Source organism: Myotis daubentonii, chromosome 7, assembly GCF_963259705.1.
Source record: "Myotis daubentonii chromosome 7, mMyoDau2.1, whole genome shotgun sequence".
Classification (NCBI taxonomy): domain Eukaryota; kingdom Metazoa; phylum Chordata; class Mammalia; order Chiroptera; family Vespertilionidae; genus Myotis; species Myotis daubentonii.
This window is the reverse complement of record NC_081846.1, coordinates 2,957,610-2,977,462: the sequence shown is the minus strand read 5'-3', so window position 1 is coordinate 2,977,462 and position 19,853 is coordinate 2,957,610. Positions and strand designations below refer to the sequence as shown.

Genomic DNA, 19,853 nt, shown 5'->3' with positions numbered 1-19,853 from the left:
GAACGCTGTAGGAAGCACATGACCTTGGCTAAATGATGCATCATTCCCGGGCCTGAATGCCCCAGCGACTCCCGGAAGAAGGCGCCGCCGGGCAGCCCCCTGCCCCCTGACAGCCCGCTAGCTGAGATGCTGTGCCACTCGCTGGGCGGGTTCCCTCCGCCTCTTCATTCAGCGCCTGACTGACAGGCTGCAGGCGGCACCGACAGCGCAATCCCACCGCAGGCGTTCACCCGTCCACGGCTGCACGCCTGTCGTTTATTTACAGAAATTATCATATGAACACAGAACGGAAAATACTCCTCCGGAGAGGGAGATGAACGCTGACCACCCACAGGACAAAGCTATCTTCCGGCGACAGGCGCGGGGCCCAGGGTCACGGTTTGGTTCCATGGGCGGGAGAAGGCTGTCTAGGCGCGCGCGCCCGCAGGCGCCAGGTGCGGGGCGAGGAGGCTCAGGAATGTCTCCAGCTGCTGGCGCGACCTGTACGCGATGAGCCCCCCCCTGTTGGCCCAGCGATCCACGCCACTGGCGCCTTCGTGGCCCACGTGGTACAGCAGCTGCGGCCACTCCCGGCCCGCGGCGGGCCCCCTGGCCAGGCAGCCCTGGAAGTCCACCATGCCGCCGCCCATGGCCCGCAGGATGGCGTGGGGCGCGCACGAGTCCCACTTGAAGGTGGTGTCGTAGGAGAAGACGTACAGGTCCACGAGGCCCTGGACCACGCACAGGCCCTTGTACCCGGCCCCCGCGGCGCGGAACACGCGGCCCCCGCAGACGCGCGCCAGCGCCGCCCGGACCGGCTCCTGTTCGCTGGCGCTGATGACGGCGGAGAACCGGTGGGCGCCCTGGGCCTGGGAGCCCGTGTCCGCGGCCTCGGCGCCGGGGTGGCCAGTCCGCGCGCCCTGCGGCTCGGAGACCGGGGGCTGCAGGGAGTGGATGTTGGTGCCCATGTAGGAGAGGCCCCAGTAGCACCGTCCTTCCCACCTGCGGGAGAGAGGCTTCCGTGAGCGCAGGCGGAGATCCCATTCGCTTTTTAAATGTGTAAATGTGTTTGTATTGATCTCAGAGAGGGAGGGAGAGGGAGGGAGAGGGAGGGAGAAACGGCCATGATGAGAGCGCATCTTGGGCCGGCTGCCTCCTGCCCGCTCCCCACTGGGCATGGAGCCCACAACCCGGCATGCGCCCCGACCAGGACCGAACCCTGACCTCGGGGTTCACAGGGCCACGCTCAACCACTGAGCCACGCAGGCCGGGCTCACATTTGCTTTTTAGTATTCGTGTTGCCTTCAACCCCACGATGTGAAAAAAGTATATTTAACGTAACGAGTCTCCGTGCCTTCAGCCCAGAAACAGACACCACACGGCACATTCATTTCTGAAAGTCACCTCTCCGCCCAGCTGCCTGCGTGGCTGCCGTTGGGGCGGCTCTGTCTCGGGCCTCAGCACAGCGACCCGGGCGATGCTAACATATCTGTGGGGTTCGGGGTCCCTAGTAACACGGCAGAGTTTTATTGCCGCGTGGGCATCTCAAGTCTAAGAGGGAAAGACGAACAAACAGGCCGTCTGTCTTTCCATCTGCATCTCGTTTACGATCCTTACACGTGGTCCTTCCCTTGGAAACTCCTTCTCATTGTTTCACCCTCTTCTCTGGCTTATTCGAAAGCTCACCTCGACTTCAACGCCAGGAAAGATGGATGGGTTATTTTTGGCAACAGAAACAATCACAGCGCCTGTCCTTGCTCGATGTGTGAGCCCTGTCTGTGCTGGGTGCCCTACGCCATCTGCAGTGTCCGTGCCACTAACTGCTTGGGAAACACGTCTAGGCCGGGGTTACGCCTGCACCCAGGCCCAGCGCTTTTTCATTCCGCTGTGACCTTGTAAAGAGAACAAACACATTTCGAGTGGAGGAAGGCAGGGGTAGAGGGGAAATGACAAAATCCCAGAGGTGTAGTTCATGACTATTACAGCGCTAACAATTCTTAGTTGCCCAAGCAAGTCAAAGCTCAAGAAAGAATGTGTAGTCCTGCACTAACAAACAGCCTGACCTACTTCAGTGCGAACACTGAACCGCCCGGCTAGTGTGGCTCAGTGGCTGAGCGTGGACCTGTGAACCAGGAGGTCAGGGTTCGATTCCCGTCAGGGCACAGGCCCGGGTTGCAGGCCCCATCCCCAGTGTGGGGCGGGCAGGAGGCAGCTGATGAGTGATTCTCATCATTGATGTTTCTCTCTCTCTCTCCCTCTCCCTTCCTCTCTCTGAAATCAATAAAAATAGATTTTAAAAGAAAACACAAATCAAAAGTGAACCCCCAGGAGAAAAGCGGTTTGCTTCCCCCTGGACCCTGCTGTGCCCTAGCGTCGACCCTAAAACGCAGGCCAATTGGAGGCGCCACCCGCGCCCCCCCCCCCCCGCAACTCCCTGCCGGAGTCGGGGAGGGTGGAGAGCGAGGCGGCTCTCACATTTATAGGGACAGCACCCCAGGGGCAGGTTCTAATCCTGGCCGTAACTACTTATGTTTCCCTTGGATAATTTTCCCATTTTGGTTTTGAATTTCTTCTAAAATTGTGTATCAGTTCAACCGGCTGCATAACCACAGCGCCTATCTCATTCCGAACGTGTGAGAAGCAGGGGTGGCTCCGTGCTATGAATCTGGTTTTGAAAGGATTCGAGGAATAGGGAACAGGACCGCTTTCTTCCAAATGCAGAAGGTCTCCGCCAACATGCCATTTCTGTTCAAAGCTTCTATCAGCCCCCAGTCAAACTGGGCCAATAAAATGAGGCCAAATAAAAGAACGTGAACTCAAACATGCAGACTTCTAGCGGGAACGGCCCGGTATCTCGCGTCCTGGGAATGCCACATGGAGTGACCATCTTGACAAAAAGCAGAGCTAAGGTTGCAAATTCTACAAACCGTGACGCACCCCAAGTGCCCCTCCTACCTGAGGGTGTCGGGGTCCTGCGACACGAAAGGCTGGTTGATGACCCCCATCAGGGGCAGCCCCGTCCGCAGGTCATAGACGCCGATGAGGATGGTGACGCACGGAAGCCCCTGGGGGAAGATTCCGTGGCTGGGCTCCACGTCGGCAGAGCCTTGGATGTACTGATGCGTGGAATCTGAAAGGGAAGCGTGCTCGTTTGGAGAAAATGAGGATGAATACATCTGTGAACTCTGTCCTACAGCATTTCTTTCTTCTCATTTAATAACTGCGACAGCCTGAATGTTTGTGCCCCCCCCCCCCAATTCTAACCCTCAAAAGAGACCAGTTGGCATGGCTCAGTGGTTGAGCGTCAACCTATGAACCAGGAGGTCAGGGCTCAATTCCTGGTCAGGGCACAGGCCCGGGTTGTGGGCTCAATTCTCAGTAGGGGGCATGCCGGAGACAGCCGATCCATGATTCACTCTCATCATTGATGTTTCTCTCTCTTTCTCTCGCTCCCTTCCTCTCTGACATCAATACAAATATATTGGAAACAAAAACAAAAAAAGACACACACACACGCACACACACACACACAAACAACAACGAGCTGCAGATTTTGGTCCTATCCCAGTCATGACCCAAAGAAATACGAACGGGGGAAGCTTCCGCAGGCCCTCCACGCTGCCCGCCCAGGAGTCCTCCCTAGCAGGGCTCTGCTTGCCTGTACCGGGTGCTCACTGCTCCTTTCGTTGAATTCGCAGGAAGCGGTGGGACAGGGGGAGATCTCACCGAAACTGGGTTTGTGTTTCCCTCGGAGAAGCCGAGGGCCTGGCGTGCGGTGCCACGTGCACGTGCCCGCCGGAGCCGTGTGCCGTGACTGGCCTGTGTGCCCGGTGACGTGTAGCTGCTCCCACTCATTCTTCCCTCATATTTACAGTCTGGACCCTGATGTCCTTCAGAGACGAGTGAACTCAGCTCTGCACGTGTGCCCACGTGTGTGTGCGTGCCCCCACACAGACCCACAAACACGCATACATGTCTGTTACAGGTGACGGATGCACATCTGTTTCTAACAACATGTCATAACACGGACCCGACTCTTCTTGATCCCTTTCAAACTGTGAAACTGCTTAAACTTCCAGGAGAGTTAAACTATACTCAGTTGGTATTTTTCTAAGCCCCCTCCCCCCACAACACACACACACACACAAACCAAAAACACCAATGACCAATAAGAACAAATGGATGAAAGCAAACCCTCCACTGACCTATGGGATCCACCCAGATTCCCAAAGTGTCGTGAGGAATGGTGACCTGGACCGAATCCAGGGCCGGGTCGGCGAAGGCAACGTCCTCGTGAACGACCTTGGCCAGTGCCCCGGCCGCCAGCTGGTTCCCGTTCAGGACTTTGCTCAGAAGCTCTGCCGTCTCCTCCTCTGTTGGGCACAGTCGCAAGACGATCATTTCCCCTGGTGGGAAGACACACACAGAGTCGCGGCATTTCAAGAGTCAGGGGGAAGGACCACAGAGGGGTGGGGGAGCAAGGCTGTGCACTGGATGTGGTGAGGGCAACAGACCCGTATCCGTGGTCCCGGACCTGGCCCCCGGCCAGAATCGCACGAGGTCCACGGATGGGTTTGGAGTTTAAACCGTGGACCTGAGATGGTCTGCCCAGTTGTGAGGAAGCACATCTTTCTGGGGCATCTGTCACTTCCATTAGATTCCCAAAGGACCACTCAACTTTCCAAAAGGTTAAGTCAAGCCCTGGCCGGTGTTGCTCAGTGGATAGAGGGTCGGCCTGCGGACTGAAGGGTCCCAGGTCGAGGGCACATGCCCGGGTTTCGGGCTCGATCCCCAGTAGGGGGCGTGCAGGAGGCAGCCAATCACTGATTCTCTCTCATCATTGATGTTTCTATCTCCCTTTCCCTTCCTCTCTGAAATCAAGATATATTAAAAAAAAAAAAAGGTTAAGTCATCCATTATTTAAATGCCACAGATTTACGTCTAAGATACCACATTTCCTTAAGTTAAATGGCCTGAAGTTCTGAGTGAAGCTTAACATTTGAATATATTGTCGTTTACATGAAAGGCTACCAAACATCCACTTAAGATGTAAGTTGGAAATTACAATAGGATATGGTCACTGACAGTTACAACACCACGTCAGGGTCTGTGCACTTACCCAGAGCATTAGTGAACTCGTTCGATTCTTCTCCAAAAATTTTGTCCTCCAAGCCTGGAAACTGAAGAATGCAGGTATGACAACAAACCAAAGCAAGAACAATAAAGGAAAACCCACACGTATGCTCAATTCTGAACAGGCTTCCATTTTCTGTTTCAAATTAAATAGCACAACTAGATCTGAAATTCAGAAATGTACCATCCCAGAAACCCACCTCAGCATAACACCGTGAAGTCCGCGTGGCTCAGGACCTAACTTTCGGAGACTTTCCGGCTCCTCGGCCCTTATCAAAAGTGCAAGTCATGGAGAAGTCTGGCTGCCTGCTGTCCTGGTGAGTTTGCAGAAGTATTTCTAGAAACTTCATCTATCTCCTTAAGGACCATACGATTAGAATGCTTCCAAAGGAAATATTTTAACTCTTGCTCTTAAACAGCACCCTCGTCGCTTATATAAGTTAACGTTATTGATCAAGTACCGCAGGTTTTACTTGAGCCTGGATAGAAGGGGTTAGACCAGCGGTTCTCAACCTGTGGGTCGCGACACCTTTGAGGGTCGAACGACCCTTTCACAGGGGTCGCCTAGGACCATCGCAAAACACATATATATAATTACATATTGTTTTTGTGATGAATCACTATGCTTCAATTATGTTCAATTTGTAACAATGAAATTGGGGGTCACCACAACATGAGGAACTGTATTAAAGGGTCATGGCATTAGGAAGGTTGAAAACCACTGGGTTAGAAGATAACATTACTCCCCCCCCCCCCCCATTTTCAAGTGTGTTTTCTGCACCTGTTGGAGGTAACGTTCACCTTCAGGGTAGGAAGGTGATACAACCAAACAAAGGAAATATTTTATGAACCAGTAATTTATGCATCAGTATAGAATTAAAAAAAATAGAGCTGCCCTGGCCGGTTTGGCTTGTGGATAGAGCGTCAGCCTGTGGACTGAAGGGTCCTGGGTTCGATTCCAGTCAAGGGCACATACCTGGGTTGCAGGCTCAATCCCCAGTAGGGGGCATGCAGGAGGCAGCCGATCAATGATTCTCTCTCATCATGGATGTTTCTCTCTCTCCCTCTCCCTTCCTCTCTGAAATCAATAAAAAATATTTTTTAAAATATAGAGCTAAGAATCTTCTCTCATCTTTGTAGGAAATGAAGCTTTCAGATACATTTTGCTTCTCCAGTAAAGATACGTTTCCCTCAACATATGTGCTGAATTCTGATCTGTGTGATGTTCTCAGGGAACGAAGGCAAGAAAATGCTACAGATATGTGCCCTCAGCCATTCGCAGGCGGCCAATAGCTTAATAACGCCCACCACCGCTTGGCATCCAATTCTGAAGAACAGGGCGCATCAGCCAGGGCTGGGGCCCAGCACCCCGCCTGCTTAAAGCCTGTTTCTGAGGCTGCGGGGAGTGAGTCAGGAAACACAGCTATTTCTTCTCGCCAAAGGTGAACCTCACTTATCCGTCCCCAAGTCCCGGCATCTACCTCCTCCGTGAACCCAGCCTGGACTTGTTATAATGCTCTGGGCAAACATTAACTCATCAATTTTAATGTCGGTACATTGCTAATCCAGTTGCAACCAACTATCTGGATCAGGATCAGAAATGAACTTGCTCCATTTAGCGCACTGGGGCAGGTATCACAGGGCACAGAGAAGTGTAGCTTGCAGAGCAGTGGTTCTCAACCTTCTGGCCCTTTAAATACAGTTCCTCATGTTGTGACCCAACCATAAAATTATTTTCGTTGCTACTTCATAACTGTAATGTTGCTACTGTTGTGAACTGTAATGTAAATATCTGATATGCAGGATGGTCTTAGGCGAAAGGGTCGTTCGACCGCCAAAGGGGTCGCGACCCACAGGTTGAGAACCGTTGTAGAGGTTTCAAAGGGTTGTTGATTCTTCCTTCCTATGGTCAGGAATTCACTTAAATGATTCTCTTTTTTTAATGTTTTTATTGATTTTTAGAGAGAGGGGAAGGGAGAGGGAGAGAGAGATAGGAACATCAATGATGAGAGAGTGAAATGATTCTTATTGATTCCTATATTTTGAGCATTTCATAGAGAACTATTCCAGTACTTTAGAGTGCCTTCTCTCATAAAGGTCTGTCCTCCTGAATATGTAATTATTAGATCATATAGAAGGCCGCACAGCGATGCAAAGAGCACAGACTCTGCAGCCAGGTGGCCTGTGCTCAAAACTGGCCCGGCCATTCGCTTGCTGTGTTACCTCAGGCAAGTGACTTAACCTCTCTGTGCCGGTCTTTCCTCACCCACTCCCCGGGATTACTAGTTCTTCATAAAATTGTTGTAAGAGTTGAAAAGTTAAGTAAGCCTTTAGAGCAGTGTCTGGAATGCGATAAGCATTTATAAGTGTCTGTTAGTGTAGTGTTGTTATTATTACTATTTATGAATACAGTCCCCCCCAATGAGTTTAAAATAACTAGAATCACAATCATTGATAGTTATAAACAATATTTTCCTACTAGAATAAAGGGGGACTGTAAGTCTCCAGAACTCTACAGGCATTAGATACACGATTATGTCAGAAAGTGAGACTTAATAAATGAAACCATTTTTTAAAGTTACCAAATAGTATTTTCTCACTTCTATTGAAATAAACGATATGTGCCATGCACACACCTACACATAGAAGAAAAACATTCTCACAACACGTAGCCAAACACAGCTGTGGTTTTCTCTAGTGGGGGGATGATATTTGCTTATTTTCCTGAGAACGTGTACTACTTATTCAAAAAAAAACTCAATAAGTGAGAAGGTCTATACCAGCGGTTCTCAACCTGTGGGTCGCCAACCTGTGGGTCGCGACCCCTTTGGTGGTCAAACGACCCTTTCACAGGGGTCGCCTAAGACCATCGGAAAACGCATATATAATTACATATTGTTTTTGTGGTTCATCACTATGCTTTCATTATGTTCAATTTGTAACAATGAAAATACATCCTGCATATCAGATAGTTACATGACGATTCATAACAGCAGCAAAATTTACAGTTATGAAGTAGCAACGAAAATAATGTTATGGTTGGGGGTCACCACGGCATGAGGAACCGTATGAAAGGGTCGCGGCGTTAGGAAGGTTGAGAACCACTGGTCTATACCAACATGTTCCTCTCTAGCTCTGAGAAGGGTGATTTTTATTTCCTTATTTGTTTTCCTGTATTTTCAAACTGTTCTGCAGGGAACATTCTAGAACTGTTATAGTCAGAACAAGGGGAGTCAGACCCAGAGTTGTGTGTTTACTTGAATCTGAGGTGCTGGTCCTCTGGGGAAAGGCAGGGGGCGGGAGGCTGTGCTCACAAAGCCACAGCCCTGGCAGGCAGCCTGCGGTCCAGGCCGCGGCCGCGGCCCGCCTACCTTGCTCTCCATGTGCCGCTTTATGACTTCCTGCACCAGCACGTCGGCCAGCGTCTTGAAGTCCACGGCGAACTTCTTGTTCTTCTCGCCGTCCTTCTTCTCCTCGATGAGCAGCTGGAAGAGGGCGTCCTGCTGGCGGCAGGCGCGGGCGATGTGGGCCGCCTTCTCGGAGACGCGCAGCAGCTCCTGCAGGATCGCGGACATGGCTGGGCCCTGAGCCCCGCCGCCCGGGGGAGGGCGCCCACGCCGCTGGCAGCTGCAGAGACACGGGTGCGAAAGAGAAGGCGGCTCAGCAGCGATGCCCTCAGTCCGGCCGCTGCAGGGTGGGCGCCGCAGGTCCAGCTCGCGGGGAAAATCACCAGTGAACAGGTACTAGCCCAGGAGCACCCCTGCCACCACTGCCCCTGCCGCCCCACCGGAGACCAGTCCTGCTGCAGCGGGAAGACTGGGCATCACCCAACGGGGAAACTGGTTTTTGTTTGTTTATGTATATTTTATTGGTTTTTAGAGACAGGAAGGGAGAGGGAGAGAGAGAGAAACATCAATGAGGAGAGAGAATCGTGGATGGGCTGCCCCCTGCACGCCCCCCCACTCCCCATTGGTGATGGAACCCACAACCCGGGCCTGTGCCCTGACAGGGAATCGAACCCTGACCCCCTGGTTCCTAGGTCAACACCCAACCACTGAGCCACACCAGCCGGGCGGGAACTTGGTTTCTCAATCTTTAAAAAAAATATTGTTCGTCTCAAAAATCCATTAGGCAAAGGATTGGCTTCCTGGTGCCAGAAGGCGTTTGAATGGGGGTCTACATTCTATGTAGGAACCCCCAGCAGACAGACAGGTGAGCGCGTGGGCACGGAGCTGGACGAAGGCCAAGTTCTCGCAGGGACTAGGGTGCCCACTGCGGGATGGAAGCAGGGTTCTCGCTTTTACCCGCGGGGGAGGGGGAGTTGGAGAGGATGTGTCCTACCAGTTCTGGGGCAACTTCCTAAAACACCGAGCACCCGTGAGCACTGTGTGTCCTGCAAGACTGAGGCCACGCCCGGGCCAGCGACCAGGGCAGCCCCCGCCCCCCCCAGCTAAAGAAGTCCCACTGTGTCTGTCTGTGCTGCGCTTCCAGCGAGAAGGCGTTTAGAGAACAGGGCGCCCTAGACCATGCTTGTTGCTGGGACTTGAGGGGTTCCGGCTTCCAGGCTGAGAGGCCGTCCGCCTCGGGGTGCACATCGCTAGCAGGACAGGCAGCTCCCCCCCCCACCCCGCCCCCCCTGCTCAGTAGGAGCCACGTCTGATCGGGAGCGTCAGTAATCGCTCTCACTATTGTGCCGATGGTGGGGGGATTGCCAGGCCCCTTTAAGTTGAGGGAGCTGGAGCTTAGGGAGGGTTAAGTAACTGCAGGTTACACAAGGCTCACCGGCAGGCCAGGCGGGGCAGCCGTGTTCTCTGCCATCATCACAAACACTCACTGTCTCTTTTAAAAGTGCCCCCTGGCCGTCAGGAGGCTGAGGACCAAGCGAGGAGCCGTCAGGGGCGGGGGTCATGGGTAGTTGCCACGGCTGGGTTGAGTTAAACACGTTTGCTAAACAAGTTTTTTAAATGCTATTTTCTTAAGAGTGTGGATCATCCCCCCCAGCCCTCCGAGAAATATGTCCCGCCTGAACAGTAGTAAGAGGAGAGTGAGCGGAGGCCGCGGCCGGAGCTGCCTGTGAAGCTCACGTCCTTGCAGAAGCGGCGGGAAGCAGCCGGGTCCGGAGGGAAACGCACCAGGGCCCTGGAGAGGTCGGGCCCTGCCTGGGCAGCCGGCAGCTCCAGGCCTGCCCTAAGGCGTGTGAGGAAGCCGGAGTGGAGTGAGCCTACTTCAGGGCAGGAAGGATGGCTGGTCACAGCAGCAAGTGGAAAATAACCTTAAACACTGGTGACGTGTGAGATAGACTACTGTGTGGTCCTTAGACGCATGTTCTTGAAGAACAGGTCATCTGGAACTGTGTCCATGCCATCATGCTAAGAGGAAAACAGCCTAAGACTGATTCCTGGCCCTGGCCGGGCGGCGCGGTGGGTGGGAGCATCGTCCCATCCACCGGAAGGTGTTGGGTTTGATTCCCGGTCAAGGCACATCCCAGGTTCGGTTCGAGCCCTGGCCCAGGTGCATGGAGCGCACACCTAGCAGCTGTTGCTAGTCTGACTACTGGAACTTGCTACTTGACACCTGACTCCCTTGTCCTCCCAGGAAAACCTTTCCCAGTGGATCCTGGGCCTCACTGCAGACCTACTGACCTCTCTCTCTCTCTCTCTCTCTCCCCTCTGGCTGTGGGGCCTCGGGCAAGGGAGGGCTCAGCTCTACCAAGTCCCCAGTTCCCTTCCATCGCTCCTCAGGCTGCCTGCCCAACACAATGCCACCACCGGGTAAACTCCAGGATCTGCGGCTCACGGATCTGGAGGCCGGAGGTCCGGGACCAAGGCGCTGGGGGGGGTGTCTCCTGAGCCTCTCCTGGGGCTTGGCCACATTCTCGCCGTGGCCCGCTGTGGCCTCTCCGCGCTGCGCTCACAGCCCTGGTGTGTCTCCTCTGCTTATAAAGACACCAGGCGGGGGACCAGGGCCCATTCACGTGGCCCCACTTAACGAGTTGCTTCCCAAAGGCCCTGTCTCCACATTCAGTCGCCTTCTGAAGTTCTGGGCTCGGGGCTTCCCCAGACGAACTCTAGGGGAACACACTTCTCCTGACCCAGAGGCCTGAGAACCTTCGCAAGCCAGCAGAGCCGCTCCTCCGGCCAAGCAGTGAGCTCGGCAGGGTTCTCTTCCCCGAGTAGGTGGTCAGTAAGTCTAATTCCGGGAGGCGGCCTTGCCCGCGTGGAACTACTCGCCCTAGCAGCCCAGTCGTCACTGATGCAGCAAACACTGAAGTCACTTTGTGACAACCTCTTTCAAATCGGCTCTGAGCAGCACAGGTCGAAAGAAGTCACATCCTCCCCACCAGAGACCACATGTGCACCCGTCACAACGTCACGTAGCAAGGGTCTCCAGCTTCTGTGGGACGTCCATGTCCAGGTGGAGACATGGTCACTGAGCTGAAGTAGGGCAGTGAAAAGGGGGAGGGGAAGGGGGCCCTTAAGACTCTTCCGGAAAGCCCAATCTCTCTAGACCAGTGGTTCCCAACCTTGGCTGCACATTAGAATCACCTGGGACTCTTTTTAAAATCCTGATTTCTAGGCCTCATCCTCCGGAAATTCTGTGTCTTTGTTAAGGGGTGAGGCCACAACATTAGCAACAAAGAAACAGAATTTCAGGAGGATGAGGCCCGGAAATCAGGAGTTTAAAAAGAGTCCCAGGTGATTCTAATGTGCAGCCAAGGTTGAGAACCACTGCTCTACACAGATAAAACTCTTCTAATTTCTGACCATCCTATCATCTCGCCCGAACACCAGAGGTTTACAAGTCATCTCCAGATCGTTTACACGCACTTCAGGTGTGAGCAACAGCAGAGGGGGGGAGGCGTAGGCTTTGGGATCCGATAAACCTGGGTTCAAACCCAGGCCCCGCCATTAAGGAGCTGTATGGCACCAGGTAACTGACTTGCCCTCTCTGGGCCTCCCTCCTCATCTGTGAAATGGAGAGAATACACACCTTGCACAGACTCTGTGGAGGTCAAATGAGACATTTCTGGGAAAGGACCCGCACAGAGCCTCGCCCAGAGCCCACAAGTGACAGCGGTGGCTGAGAAGCACCGAGCCCAGCCCCATGCCCTCCGTGAGGAAGCCAGAGGCCTGCAGCCGTCCGTGGTCACTGCCCGCTCTCTGGAATAGTCACTCGCCCACTAAATCCCAGAGGCTGGGCACCGCTGGTGATTCTGAGCGGCCGGAACGAAGTTCCTTGGTGCGGCCAGATCTGATTGCGCAGTTTCTGGGCGTCGGGCGGAAACTTGGCTCGGGGAGCGGTGGCTCCCCGGGTGGAGGAGGCGGGCGAGGCCTCCGTGGGATCTGGAGGGCCATTGTCCTGTTGGGGGATGTTCTGTCAGGCCACAGTGCGGAGATCCTGGGGCCCGTGGTGCCCAGTGCGTGGAGAGCGGTGGGCCAGGGCCGGCCTGGCCCTCTGCACAGGGACAGGGGCGTGAGGACGGGAGCGCCGGCGAGCAGCTGTCTCTAGGAGCAGGGAAGGGGGTCAGGCGCCCGTGGGCATCCCTCCCGCCGGAGAACCACGGCCTCTGCAGCCCACAGGCCGCCTGGATTCCAGCAGCCCCTCCACGGTTCGCCTCCTGAACCCAGCCTTCCTCCCACCTGCTAAGCCCAAGGGCCTAGGCGTGGCCCTGACTCGACTGTAGGCGGCCCGTTGGACAGGAAAGGCCGCACCCAGGAAACCGCTGGGTGTCTGTCTCACAGGAAGGTGTCTGTGCCCTCTCTCCAGGGCAGGTGCTGAGGGGCTGGCCCAAGGCTGGATTTAGCTCCCCCTGCCCGGGAGGGTCCGCCCAGGCCTCGGCCTCCTTCCCCGTGGCCCCATCTTAGGGCTGCTTCAGGGAGTGGGGCGAGGGACGGAGGCTGCCCTGGCAGGAGGGGCAGGGAGCAGGTGTGGGCACAGGTGAGATCTGTGGGGGCTCCGGCTGCTCAACTTTCGCAGCGATCAGGGTTGGTGACATGCGACTGGCCAGCAGACGCTTCCAGGACGCCCCAGCCACACGTTCCCCAGCCAGAGGGACACTGTCGCCTGAGCGTGACCAGCGGCGCCTTCTAGCTCATTGGAGACGCAGTCCTTCCCGTGAACAAACCCTGCTCGGCTTTCAGAGTGTGGCGTCAAACATCTCAGAACCACAGGCAGCGCCCTGTGGGCTGCCGGACTTTCGGGTGTTACCTTACTCCAGCGGTTCTCAACCTGTGGGTCGCCAATCTGTGGGTTGCAACCCCTTTGGGGTCGAACGACCCTTTCACAGGGGTCGCCTAAGACCATCGGAAAACACATATATAACCAGTGGTTCTCAACCTTCCTAATGCCGCGACCCTTTCATACGGTTCCTCATGTTGTGGTGACCCCCAACCATAAAATTATTTTCGTTGCTACTTCATAATTGTAAATTTTGCTGCTGTTATGAATCGTCATGTAAATATCTGATATGCAGGATGGATTTTCATTGTTACAGATTGAACATAATGAAAGCATAGTGATTCATCACAAAACAATATGTAATTATAGATGTGTTTTCCGATGGTCTTAGGCAACCCCTGTGAAAGGGTCGTTCGACCCCCAAAGGGGTCGCGACCCACAGGTTGGCGACCCACAGGTTGAGAACCGCTGCCTGACTCTGATCTGTGTGAGATGGCTGTCGTCACGGCCCAGGCTCCGATTAAATTTAGCGTTTTACTAGTAGTAGCTGATTTCCCACTATCTGTCCATGTCCTCCCACGCTCCGTACACGCCATTCATTCGCACGTGCTGTCCCGTCTACACGCACGTCCGCTCCCCTCTCAGGGGACAGCTCGAGGGCAAGAAACTCGAACAAGCTCTTCACAAAGGCGGGCATGCGGATGACCGGGAAGCCGAGGGAGAGAGAGCCTACCTCCTTAGGAATCAGGGAAACGCAACTGGAAATCACAATAGAATTTCAGACTGAAAACTCCAAGCGTGGGGGAGGAGGCACTGCTGGCAGTCAAACTGGCACTGCCCCTTGGGGAACGATGTGCGCTGTGTGGAATATGGGCATCACCCGGGGCCCAGCGGCTTCCCTTGCGGATCCGGGCCGGGCAGAAACCGATGCACATGTGCATGAAAAGCAGGTACAGACATTACAGCATGGGCAGTACCCAACCCTAGAAGTAGCCCACATAACCGTCAATAATAACACGGAATTAACAGTGAAAACCAAAGAATTCCTGCCCTGGGCAGCGACATGGACGAACCTCACGGGAAACACGCCGCCCAGCGAGAGAAATGTGCTGGGCAATGTCATGTATTTGACCTTCAAAACCAGGCAAAGCTAAGGCTCTAAAGAAGCAGCACATCGAGTCCGAGGCCGCGCTAACCCACGGCCGTGCTGGAGGGGTCCTGGGTGCGCGTCCTCGGGGAGGGCGTTGAAGGGAGGACCCTAAGATTCGCCGGGAAGTCTCTCTGGAAGGTCTGGAAGAAAGAGCTCGGCCAGTCCTGACGGTGGTCAGCCCCGCTGAGGCCTGCCTGGCATCAGGCGCTGGGAGTGACCACTGGGGTTATGGGTTTTGTTTGGTTTTCCTGCCTTTGCACTGAACTGGACATGTTGTCCTGGCGGCTGGGAGCTGTTCTTACCATGTTGTTGTAAATCAGGGTGTTGCCTGTTCAAGTAACTATGGAGCGTATGAAGGGAAGCACAGTAGTACCACCTGCTTTGTATATTTTTAAAAAAATCTTTACGAGGGCCCGGCTGGCGTGGCTCAGTGGTTGAGTGTCAACTTATGAACCAGGAGGTAACGGGTTCAATTCCTGGTCAGGGTCAGGGCACAGGCCTGGGTTACGGGCTTAATCCCCAGTGTGGAGGCAGCAGATCAGTGATTCTCTCTCACCACTGATATTTCTCTCCCTCCCTCCCCCTTCCTCTCTGAAATCAATAAAAATATGTATTTTTTAAAGTGAAAGGGGTTCTGAAACGAATGCACTGAAACAATGAACTTCCATTGTCTCTGTGTCCCCTATAGTCCCTGCTTAGAAGGCGAGGATGAGGTCGCCGTCCACTGCAGGTGGGGGACCACTGTCATCCTTCCACCGGCCGCTGTCACTGCGGGGCACCCGTCCCTATGCGTTTCTTGGGGTTCAAAGCTGCGCACCGCGGAAAGGGGCCAGAAACGTCTCCTTCGGCCTGAGGGACGCAGGTCGCGGACCGTCCACGCAGCCCAGCCCGCTGGCTTCTGCATGAGATGCCCCTCCCCGTGGGCAACTTCAGGACCAGCTTCAAAACGAGCTTTAAAACTGGACGCTCGGCCCTACCCCCCGCTGCTGGCTTACGCGTCTTCCTCGCAGGGGGCATCACTAACAGGGGGTTCGCGCGCTCTGCGTGGTGACAGCGCCCGGGATGCGTCTGCGCCCGGGGCCACTATGTTCTCCCACCCACGGCCCGGCCCCACCAGCTGCACGTCGCACAAACCGCCTTCCACATGCAGAGAACCGCAAGCCGGGGGCACGACTCCCCTAAACCCAGGCCCGTCGTGTCCCCGTGACAGCCTCCGGGGGGTCAGGACCGGGGCCGGGGCCTGGACCCGGGCATCAGGCAACGCGAGGGCCAGGGCGCCTGACAGCCGCGCCACCGACCTGCGGATCAGCCGGGGCCTCCGCTCGCAGCCTCTCCCCTGGAAACGCGAGTGACTCCCCCCCCCGCCCCCCCCCCCCGCCCCCGTTAAACAGAGGCGGTTCGCTCCCCTGTCCTCCCGCTCGACCTCTCCCGGCGGCCGCAGAGCCAGGGCCCGGGGACCGCGAGCTCCTCCGCCCGGCGGCTGCAGGGACCCGGGTCTCCCGGGCCGGGCGGCGGCCTCGCTGCAGGGACCCCAGGGCCCCGGTGGGGCATCGCGGGCCGGGCGGGCACCCAGGAGCCCTCCAGGCCGCGCCACTCACCTGCGGTCCGCGGGCGATCGGGAACGCGCCGCCCGCCGGCTCGGGGCGCAGAGGCTCGGGGCGGGGAGTCGTGGCGCCGGGCGAGGGCGCAGGAGGAAACCGCGCTACCGACGCGGGGATGCGGAGCCGGGGAGGCTGCAGCCTTTCCCCCGAGAAACGGAAGGGGCGGGGGAGGAGGAGGAGGGGCGAGGGGCGGCGGCGGGAGGCCGGCCTGGGGGCGCGGGGTCGACCGGGAGGGCGGGCGCGGAGGGCGCGGAGGGAGGCACCCGGCCGCCGCCTCGCGGGCGCTGCTCGCCAGCCTCCGCCTCCGCTGGGCCGCCTCCCCCTGCCCCCGTCCCCCGTCCCCGGGCCGCGGCCGGGAACCGCGTGGCGCCGCCCAGGCTCCCCGGGCGGGTGGCACCCACGCCGCAGGCGTCACAAGCGGGGCGCGGGGTCAGCGGGGAGCGCCGGGGTGGGGGTGGGGGGACCCCAGTCACCGATCCATCGCGTTTGCCCTCGGGGCTGCCTCCAGTTCGCTTTATTTTATTTTTTTATCTATGTTTTTATTGATCTCAGAGGGGAAGGGAGGGGGAAGAGAGAGAGAAACATCAACGACGAGAGAGAGTCATGGACCGGCTGCCCCCTGCACGCCCCACGCTGGGGATGGAGCCCGCCACCCGGGCCTGTGCCCTGAGCGGGAACGGAACCGGGACCTCCTGGGTCATCGGTGGATGCTCAACCCCTGAGCCGCTGCTACAAGCCTCCCCACTTCTTCTGGGCGCTTTGGGGGGATTGTGGGCCTGACGGGGTGGGCCGCTGGGAAGAGGGTCCCCGGTTCGAATGGAAACGCGGGGTGCGCTGGTGGCGGCGTCTCCTGGGTGCTCGCCCCTAGGTGCGCGCCCAGGGTGGGAACCCCCTCTTGAACCCTGTCACCGGTGGCGCTCGGTACACCTGGAAGATGACCTTAAACCGGGGCGAGGCTCGGATTGGGCGATGCTGGGTGGGCGGAGCAGTAGACATTTTTAAAGGGCAACCGAGTGTTGAGAGGGCGGGGCCAGGCTGGGGCAGGTGGGGGGCTGCCTGGGGCGCAGGGGCCGCCCCGGGGCCCGCGCAGGAAACCGCAGTGTCTGCAGGCGCAGCCAGGAGCGGGGGGGCTGCTGCGGGAGCGGCGGGGAGAGGACCCCCGCCTGCAGCCCCTCCGCGGCGGGCACGGGGAGAGCTGCTGTGCCGCTCGGGCTGCAGGCTTCTTACCTGCGCGGCTCCAGACCGCTGCCACCGCCTCCTGGATGTCCGCCCGCGGTCCCCGGAGCAGCAAGGAGCCCCGAGGGAGCCCGGGGCGAGGGGCCTGTCGCCGGAGATGGTGCTGAAAACTGGACCTCTGGCTCCGTGGTTGAGCGGCCACCCGTGCACCCCGAGGTCAGGGTGCCATTCCCGGTCAGCGCGCATGCCCCCTGCAGACTTCATTTCCAGTGGGGGGCCGTGCAGGAGGCAGCCGATCCGTGATTCTCTCTCATCCTGGATGTTTCTGTCTCTCTTTCCTTCTCCTTTCCTCTCTGAAATCAATAAAAAAAACACGTTTTTTTTAAAAAGAAAGAAAATATAAGTGAATTGCTCTTAATCTCAAAGTAAGCATGACATTAAGGGCAAAATTACAAAAGAAAAGTGGCAGACGACTATAGAATTTTTAACTTCTTTCATCAAAAAGACCCATTAAATAAAATTAAAAGATAAGTAAAAAATCATCAAAATTTTCCAATATGTATAAAAGGTAAGAGTGACATCCTTATTTAATGAAGAGGTCTTACAAAGAAAGAAATATCCTGTGTGTTTTAATGGGCAAAAATGTCAATTAGTTAAATCAAGGAAGAAAATGGCCAACCCTGTTTTTAAGGGAAGTGACAACTTAAACTGCTCATGCAGCTTCAGGCTGAGAACAAAAGAACTCGCAGAGCTAGCTAACCTCTGGGGCGGTGCCCCCACCCCCACCCCACCCCCAGGCAGGTGCCTGGCGAATGGCCCCTCCAGTCCTGAGCAGGACAGAAGTTGCTTCAATGTTTCCTCAATTTGGCAGAGTGCAGTCAAAGCCTCAAAAAATGTTCACATTCTTTGACTCAAAAATAGCATTTCTTGGAATTCATAATACAGGGATTGACAAATGTTTTCTATAAAAGCCCAGATAGTAAATACTTTAACCTTTGCAGGCCACGTATGTCTTTATTTTCTTCTTTATGTGTGTCCTTTTTTTTTTTAATCTTTAAAAATTATGAAAGCTATTAAGCAGCTCGAGGGCTGTGGTGTGAAATGGCCTGTGGGCAGAGTGTGTGCAAAGAGTAGAGAGACCACAGGAACATGTGTGCCCACAGTGGGTTTGGTAATTGCCCGGAGAGAGAGCAAGCTAAGTGTCTGAAGACACAAATGAGTTACCAGAGAGGAGGAACAAAGTTTGTTTGTTTTATTTCAGAGAGGAAGGGAGAGGGGGAGAGAGAGAGAAACATCAATGATGAGAACCATTGATGGGCTGCCTCCTGCATGCCCTCTACTGGGGATGGAGCCCTGAACCCGGGCATGTGCCCTGACCCGGAATGGAACAGTGACCTCCTGGTTCATAGTTTGATGCTCAGCCACTGAGTCATGTCAGCCGAATGGAAACAAGTTTTTAAAAAGTTTTAGCAAGTTACAGATGATGTTTATTGCATGAGAATTTGTGATTTGAGTGGGAAAAGACAGTTTACCAACAAATGTCTGTATTGTCATCCCAAAGACCGCATAATCATATGTGTATACTGTATATGCATGGAATAAGAGCTAAAGGATATAAACACATTAAGATGTTGATCAAGCCCTAACCGGTTTGGCTCAGTGCATAGAGCATCAGCCTGCGGACTCAAGGGTCCCAGGTTCAATTCTGGTCAAGGGCATGTACCTTGGTTGCGGGCACATCCCCAGTGGGGCATGTGCAGGAGGCAGCTGATCGATGTTTCCAACTCTCTATCCCTCTTCCTTCCTCTCTGTAAAAACTCAATAAAAAAAAAATGTTAAAAAAAAAAAAGATGTTGATCGAGGGCTCAGGCTGGAGCGAGACTGTAAATATTTGGTTTTTTGTTGTGTGTTTGCATTTCTTAGCGGGACTACGTATTGTTTTTGCATTCTAGCAAAAATACAAGACACTTTGCTTGGGCGACAACGAAGCACCTTAGTTTTCAGTCTGAGAAAACCTTTTCTGAATCTACTCCCCCAGATGGAGTTGGTCCCTCTCCCTTCTGCGTTCCCCAAGCACACGCTGGTCTGGTGAGCCCCATTGTGTGCGTAACTGGGGAATGATGAATGCCCTCATGTGGTTAAGCTTGCCTCCAGTTTGCAGCCTGTGGGCCCCCCTCCTGCGTGTTATAAACATGCTGGGCTTTCCAACCTGCTCTTCACCAGAACTGGTTTTGGTCCTTCCTGCTAGACTGGGCCCCAAGGGCAGAGCTGCGTGGATTAGTCTCTGGGCTCTCGCCAGCTGGCTCTCAGGTAGGACTGGCCAGTGGGAGCTACCAACACGAGGCTGGAGGGTCAAGGAGAAAAGTCGGCCATTCCTTCCCACCTTTCCTCCTGCTCTCGCTCGACCGTGAAGGCACGGGCAGCACCCCCTGTATGACTCGTGGATTTGACTCCCTCACCCTAAGCCTTCAGCCCTCGTGGTGGTCACAGCTTCTTACTGTTGTGAGAGCCCGAACACCTCTGTGTCTCCTGTCACCTCCATGTGGAGTTGTTTCCCTTCACCCAACCCAAACCCCGAATCTAACCGAAATTTCTGTACGTAGTCCCTTCAATAAAAGTTATTCTGCTGAACCCGG

At 55.2% G+C, this 19,853-nt stretch overlaps 1 protein-coding gene across 2 annotated transcripts; it reads right to left on the bottom strand.

Moving 5' to 3' along the window:
- Positions 1-239: 239 nt before the first annotated feature.
- Positions 240-16,363, bottom strand: INPP1 (inositol polyphosphate-1-phosphatase). 2 transcript variants are annotated; one of them, XM_059702573.1, is made up of 5 exons: positions 16,039-16,363; positions 8,484-8,739; positions 5,099-5,159; positions 2,935-3,109; positions 240-981 (listed from the first exon to the last, which is right to left on the bottom strand). In XM_059702573.1, exons 2-5 carry the CDS (start codon positions 8,685-8,687, stop codon positions 408-410), a joined length of 1,014 nt encoding a protein of 337 aa, XP_059558556.1. In that variant the 5' UTR covers positions 8,688-8,739; positions 16,039-16,363; the 3' UTR covers positions 240-407. The 2 variants fall into 2 exon arrangements, with proteins under 2 accessions (XP_059558556.1, XP_059558555.1); XM_059702572.1 differs by lacking the exon at positions 16,039-16,363 and adding an exon at positions 4,185-4,385.
- Between the last annotated feature and the right edge of the window lie 3,490 nt (positions 16,364-19,853).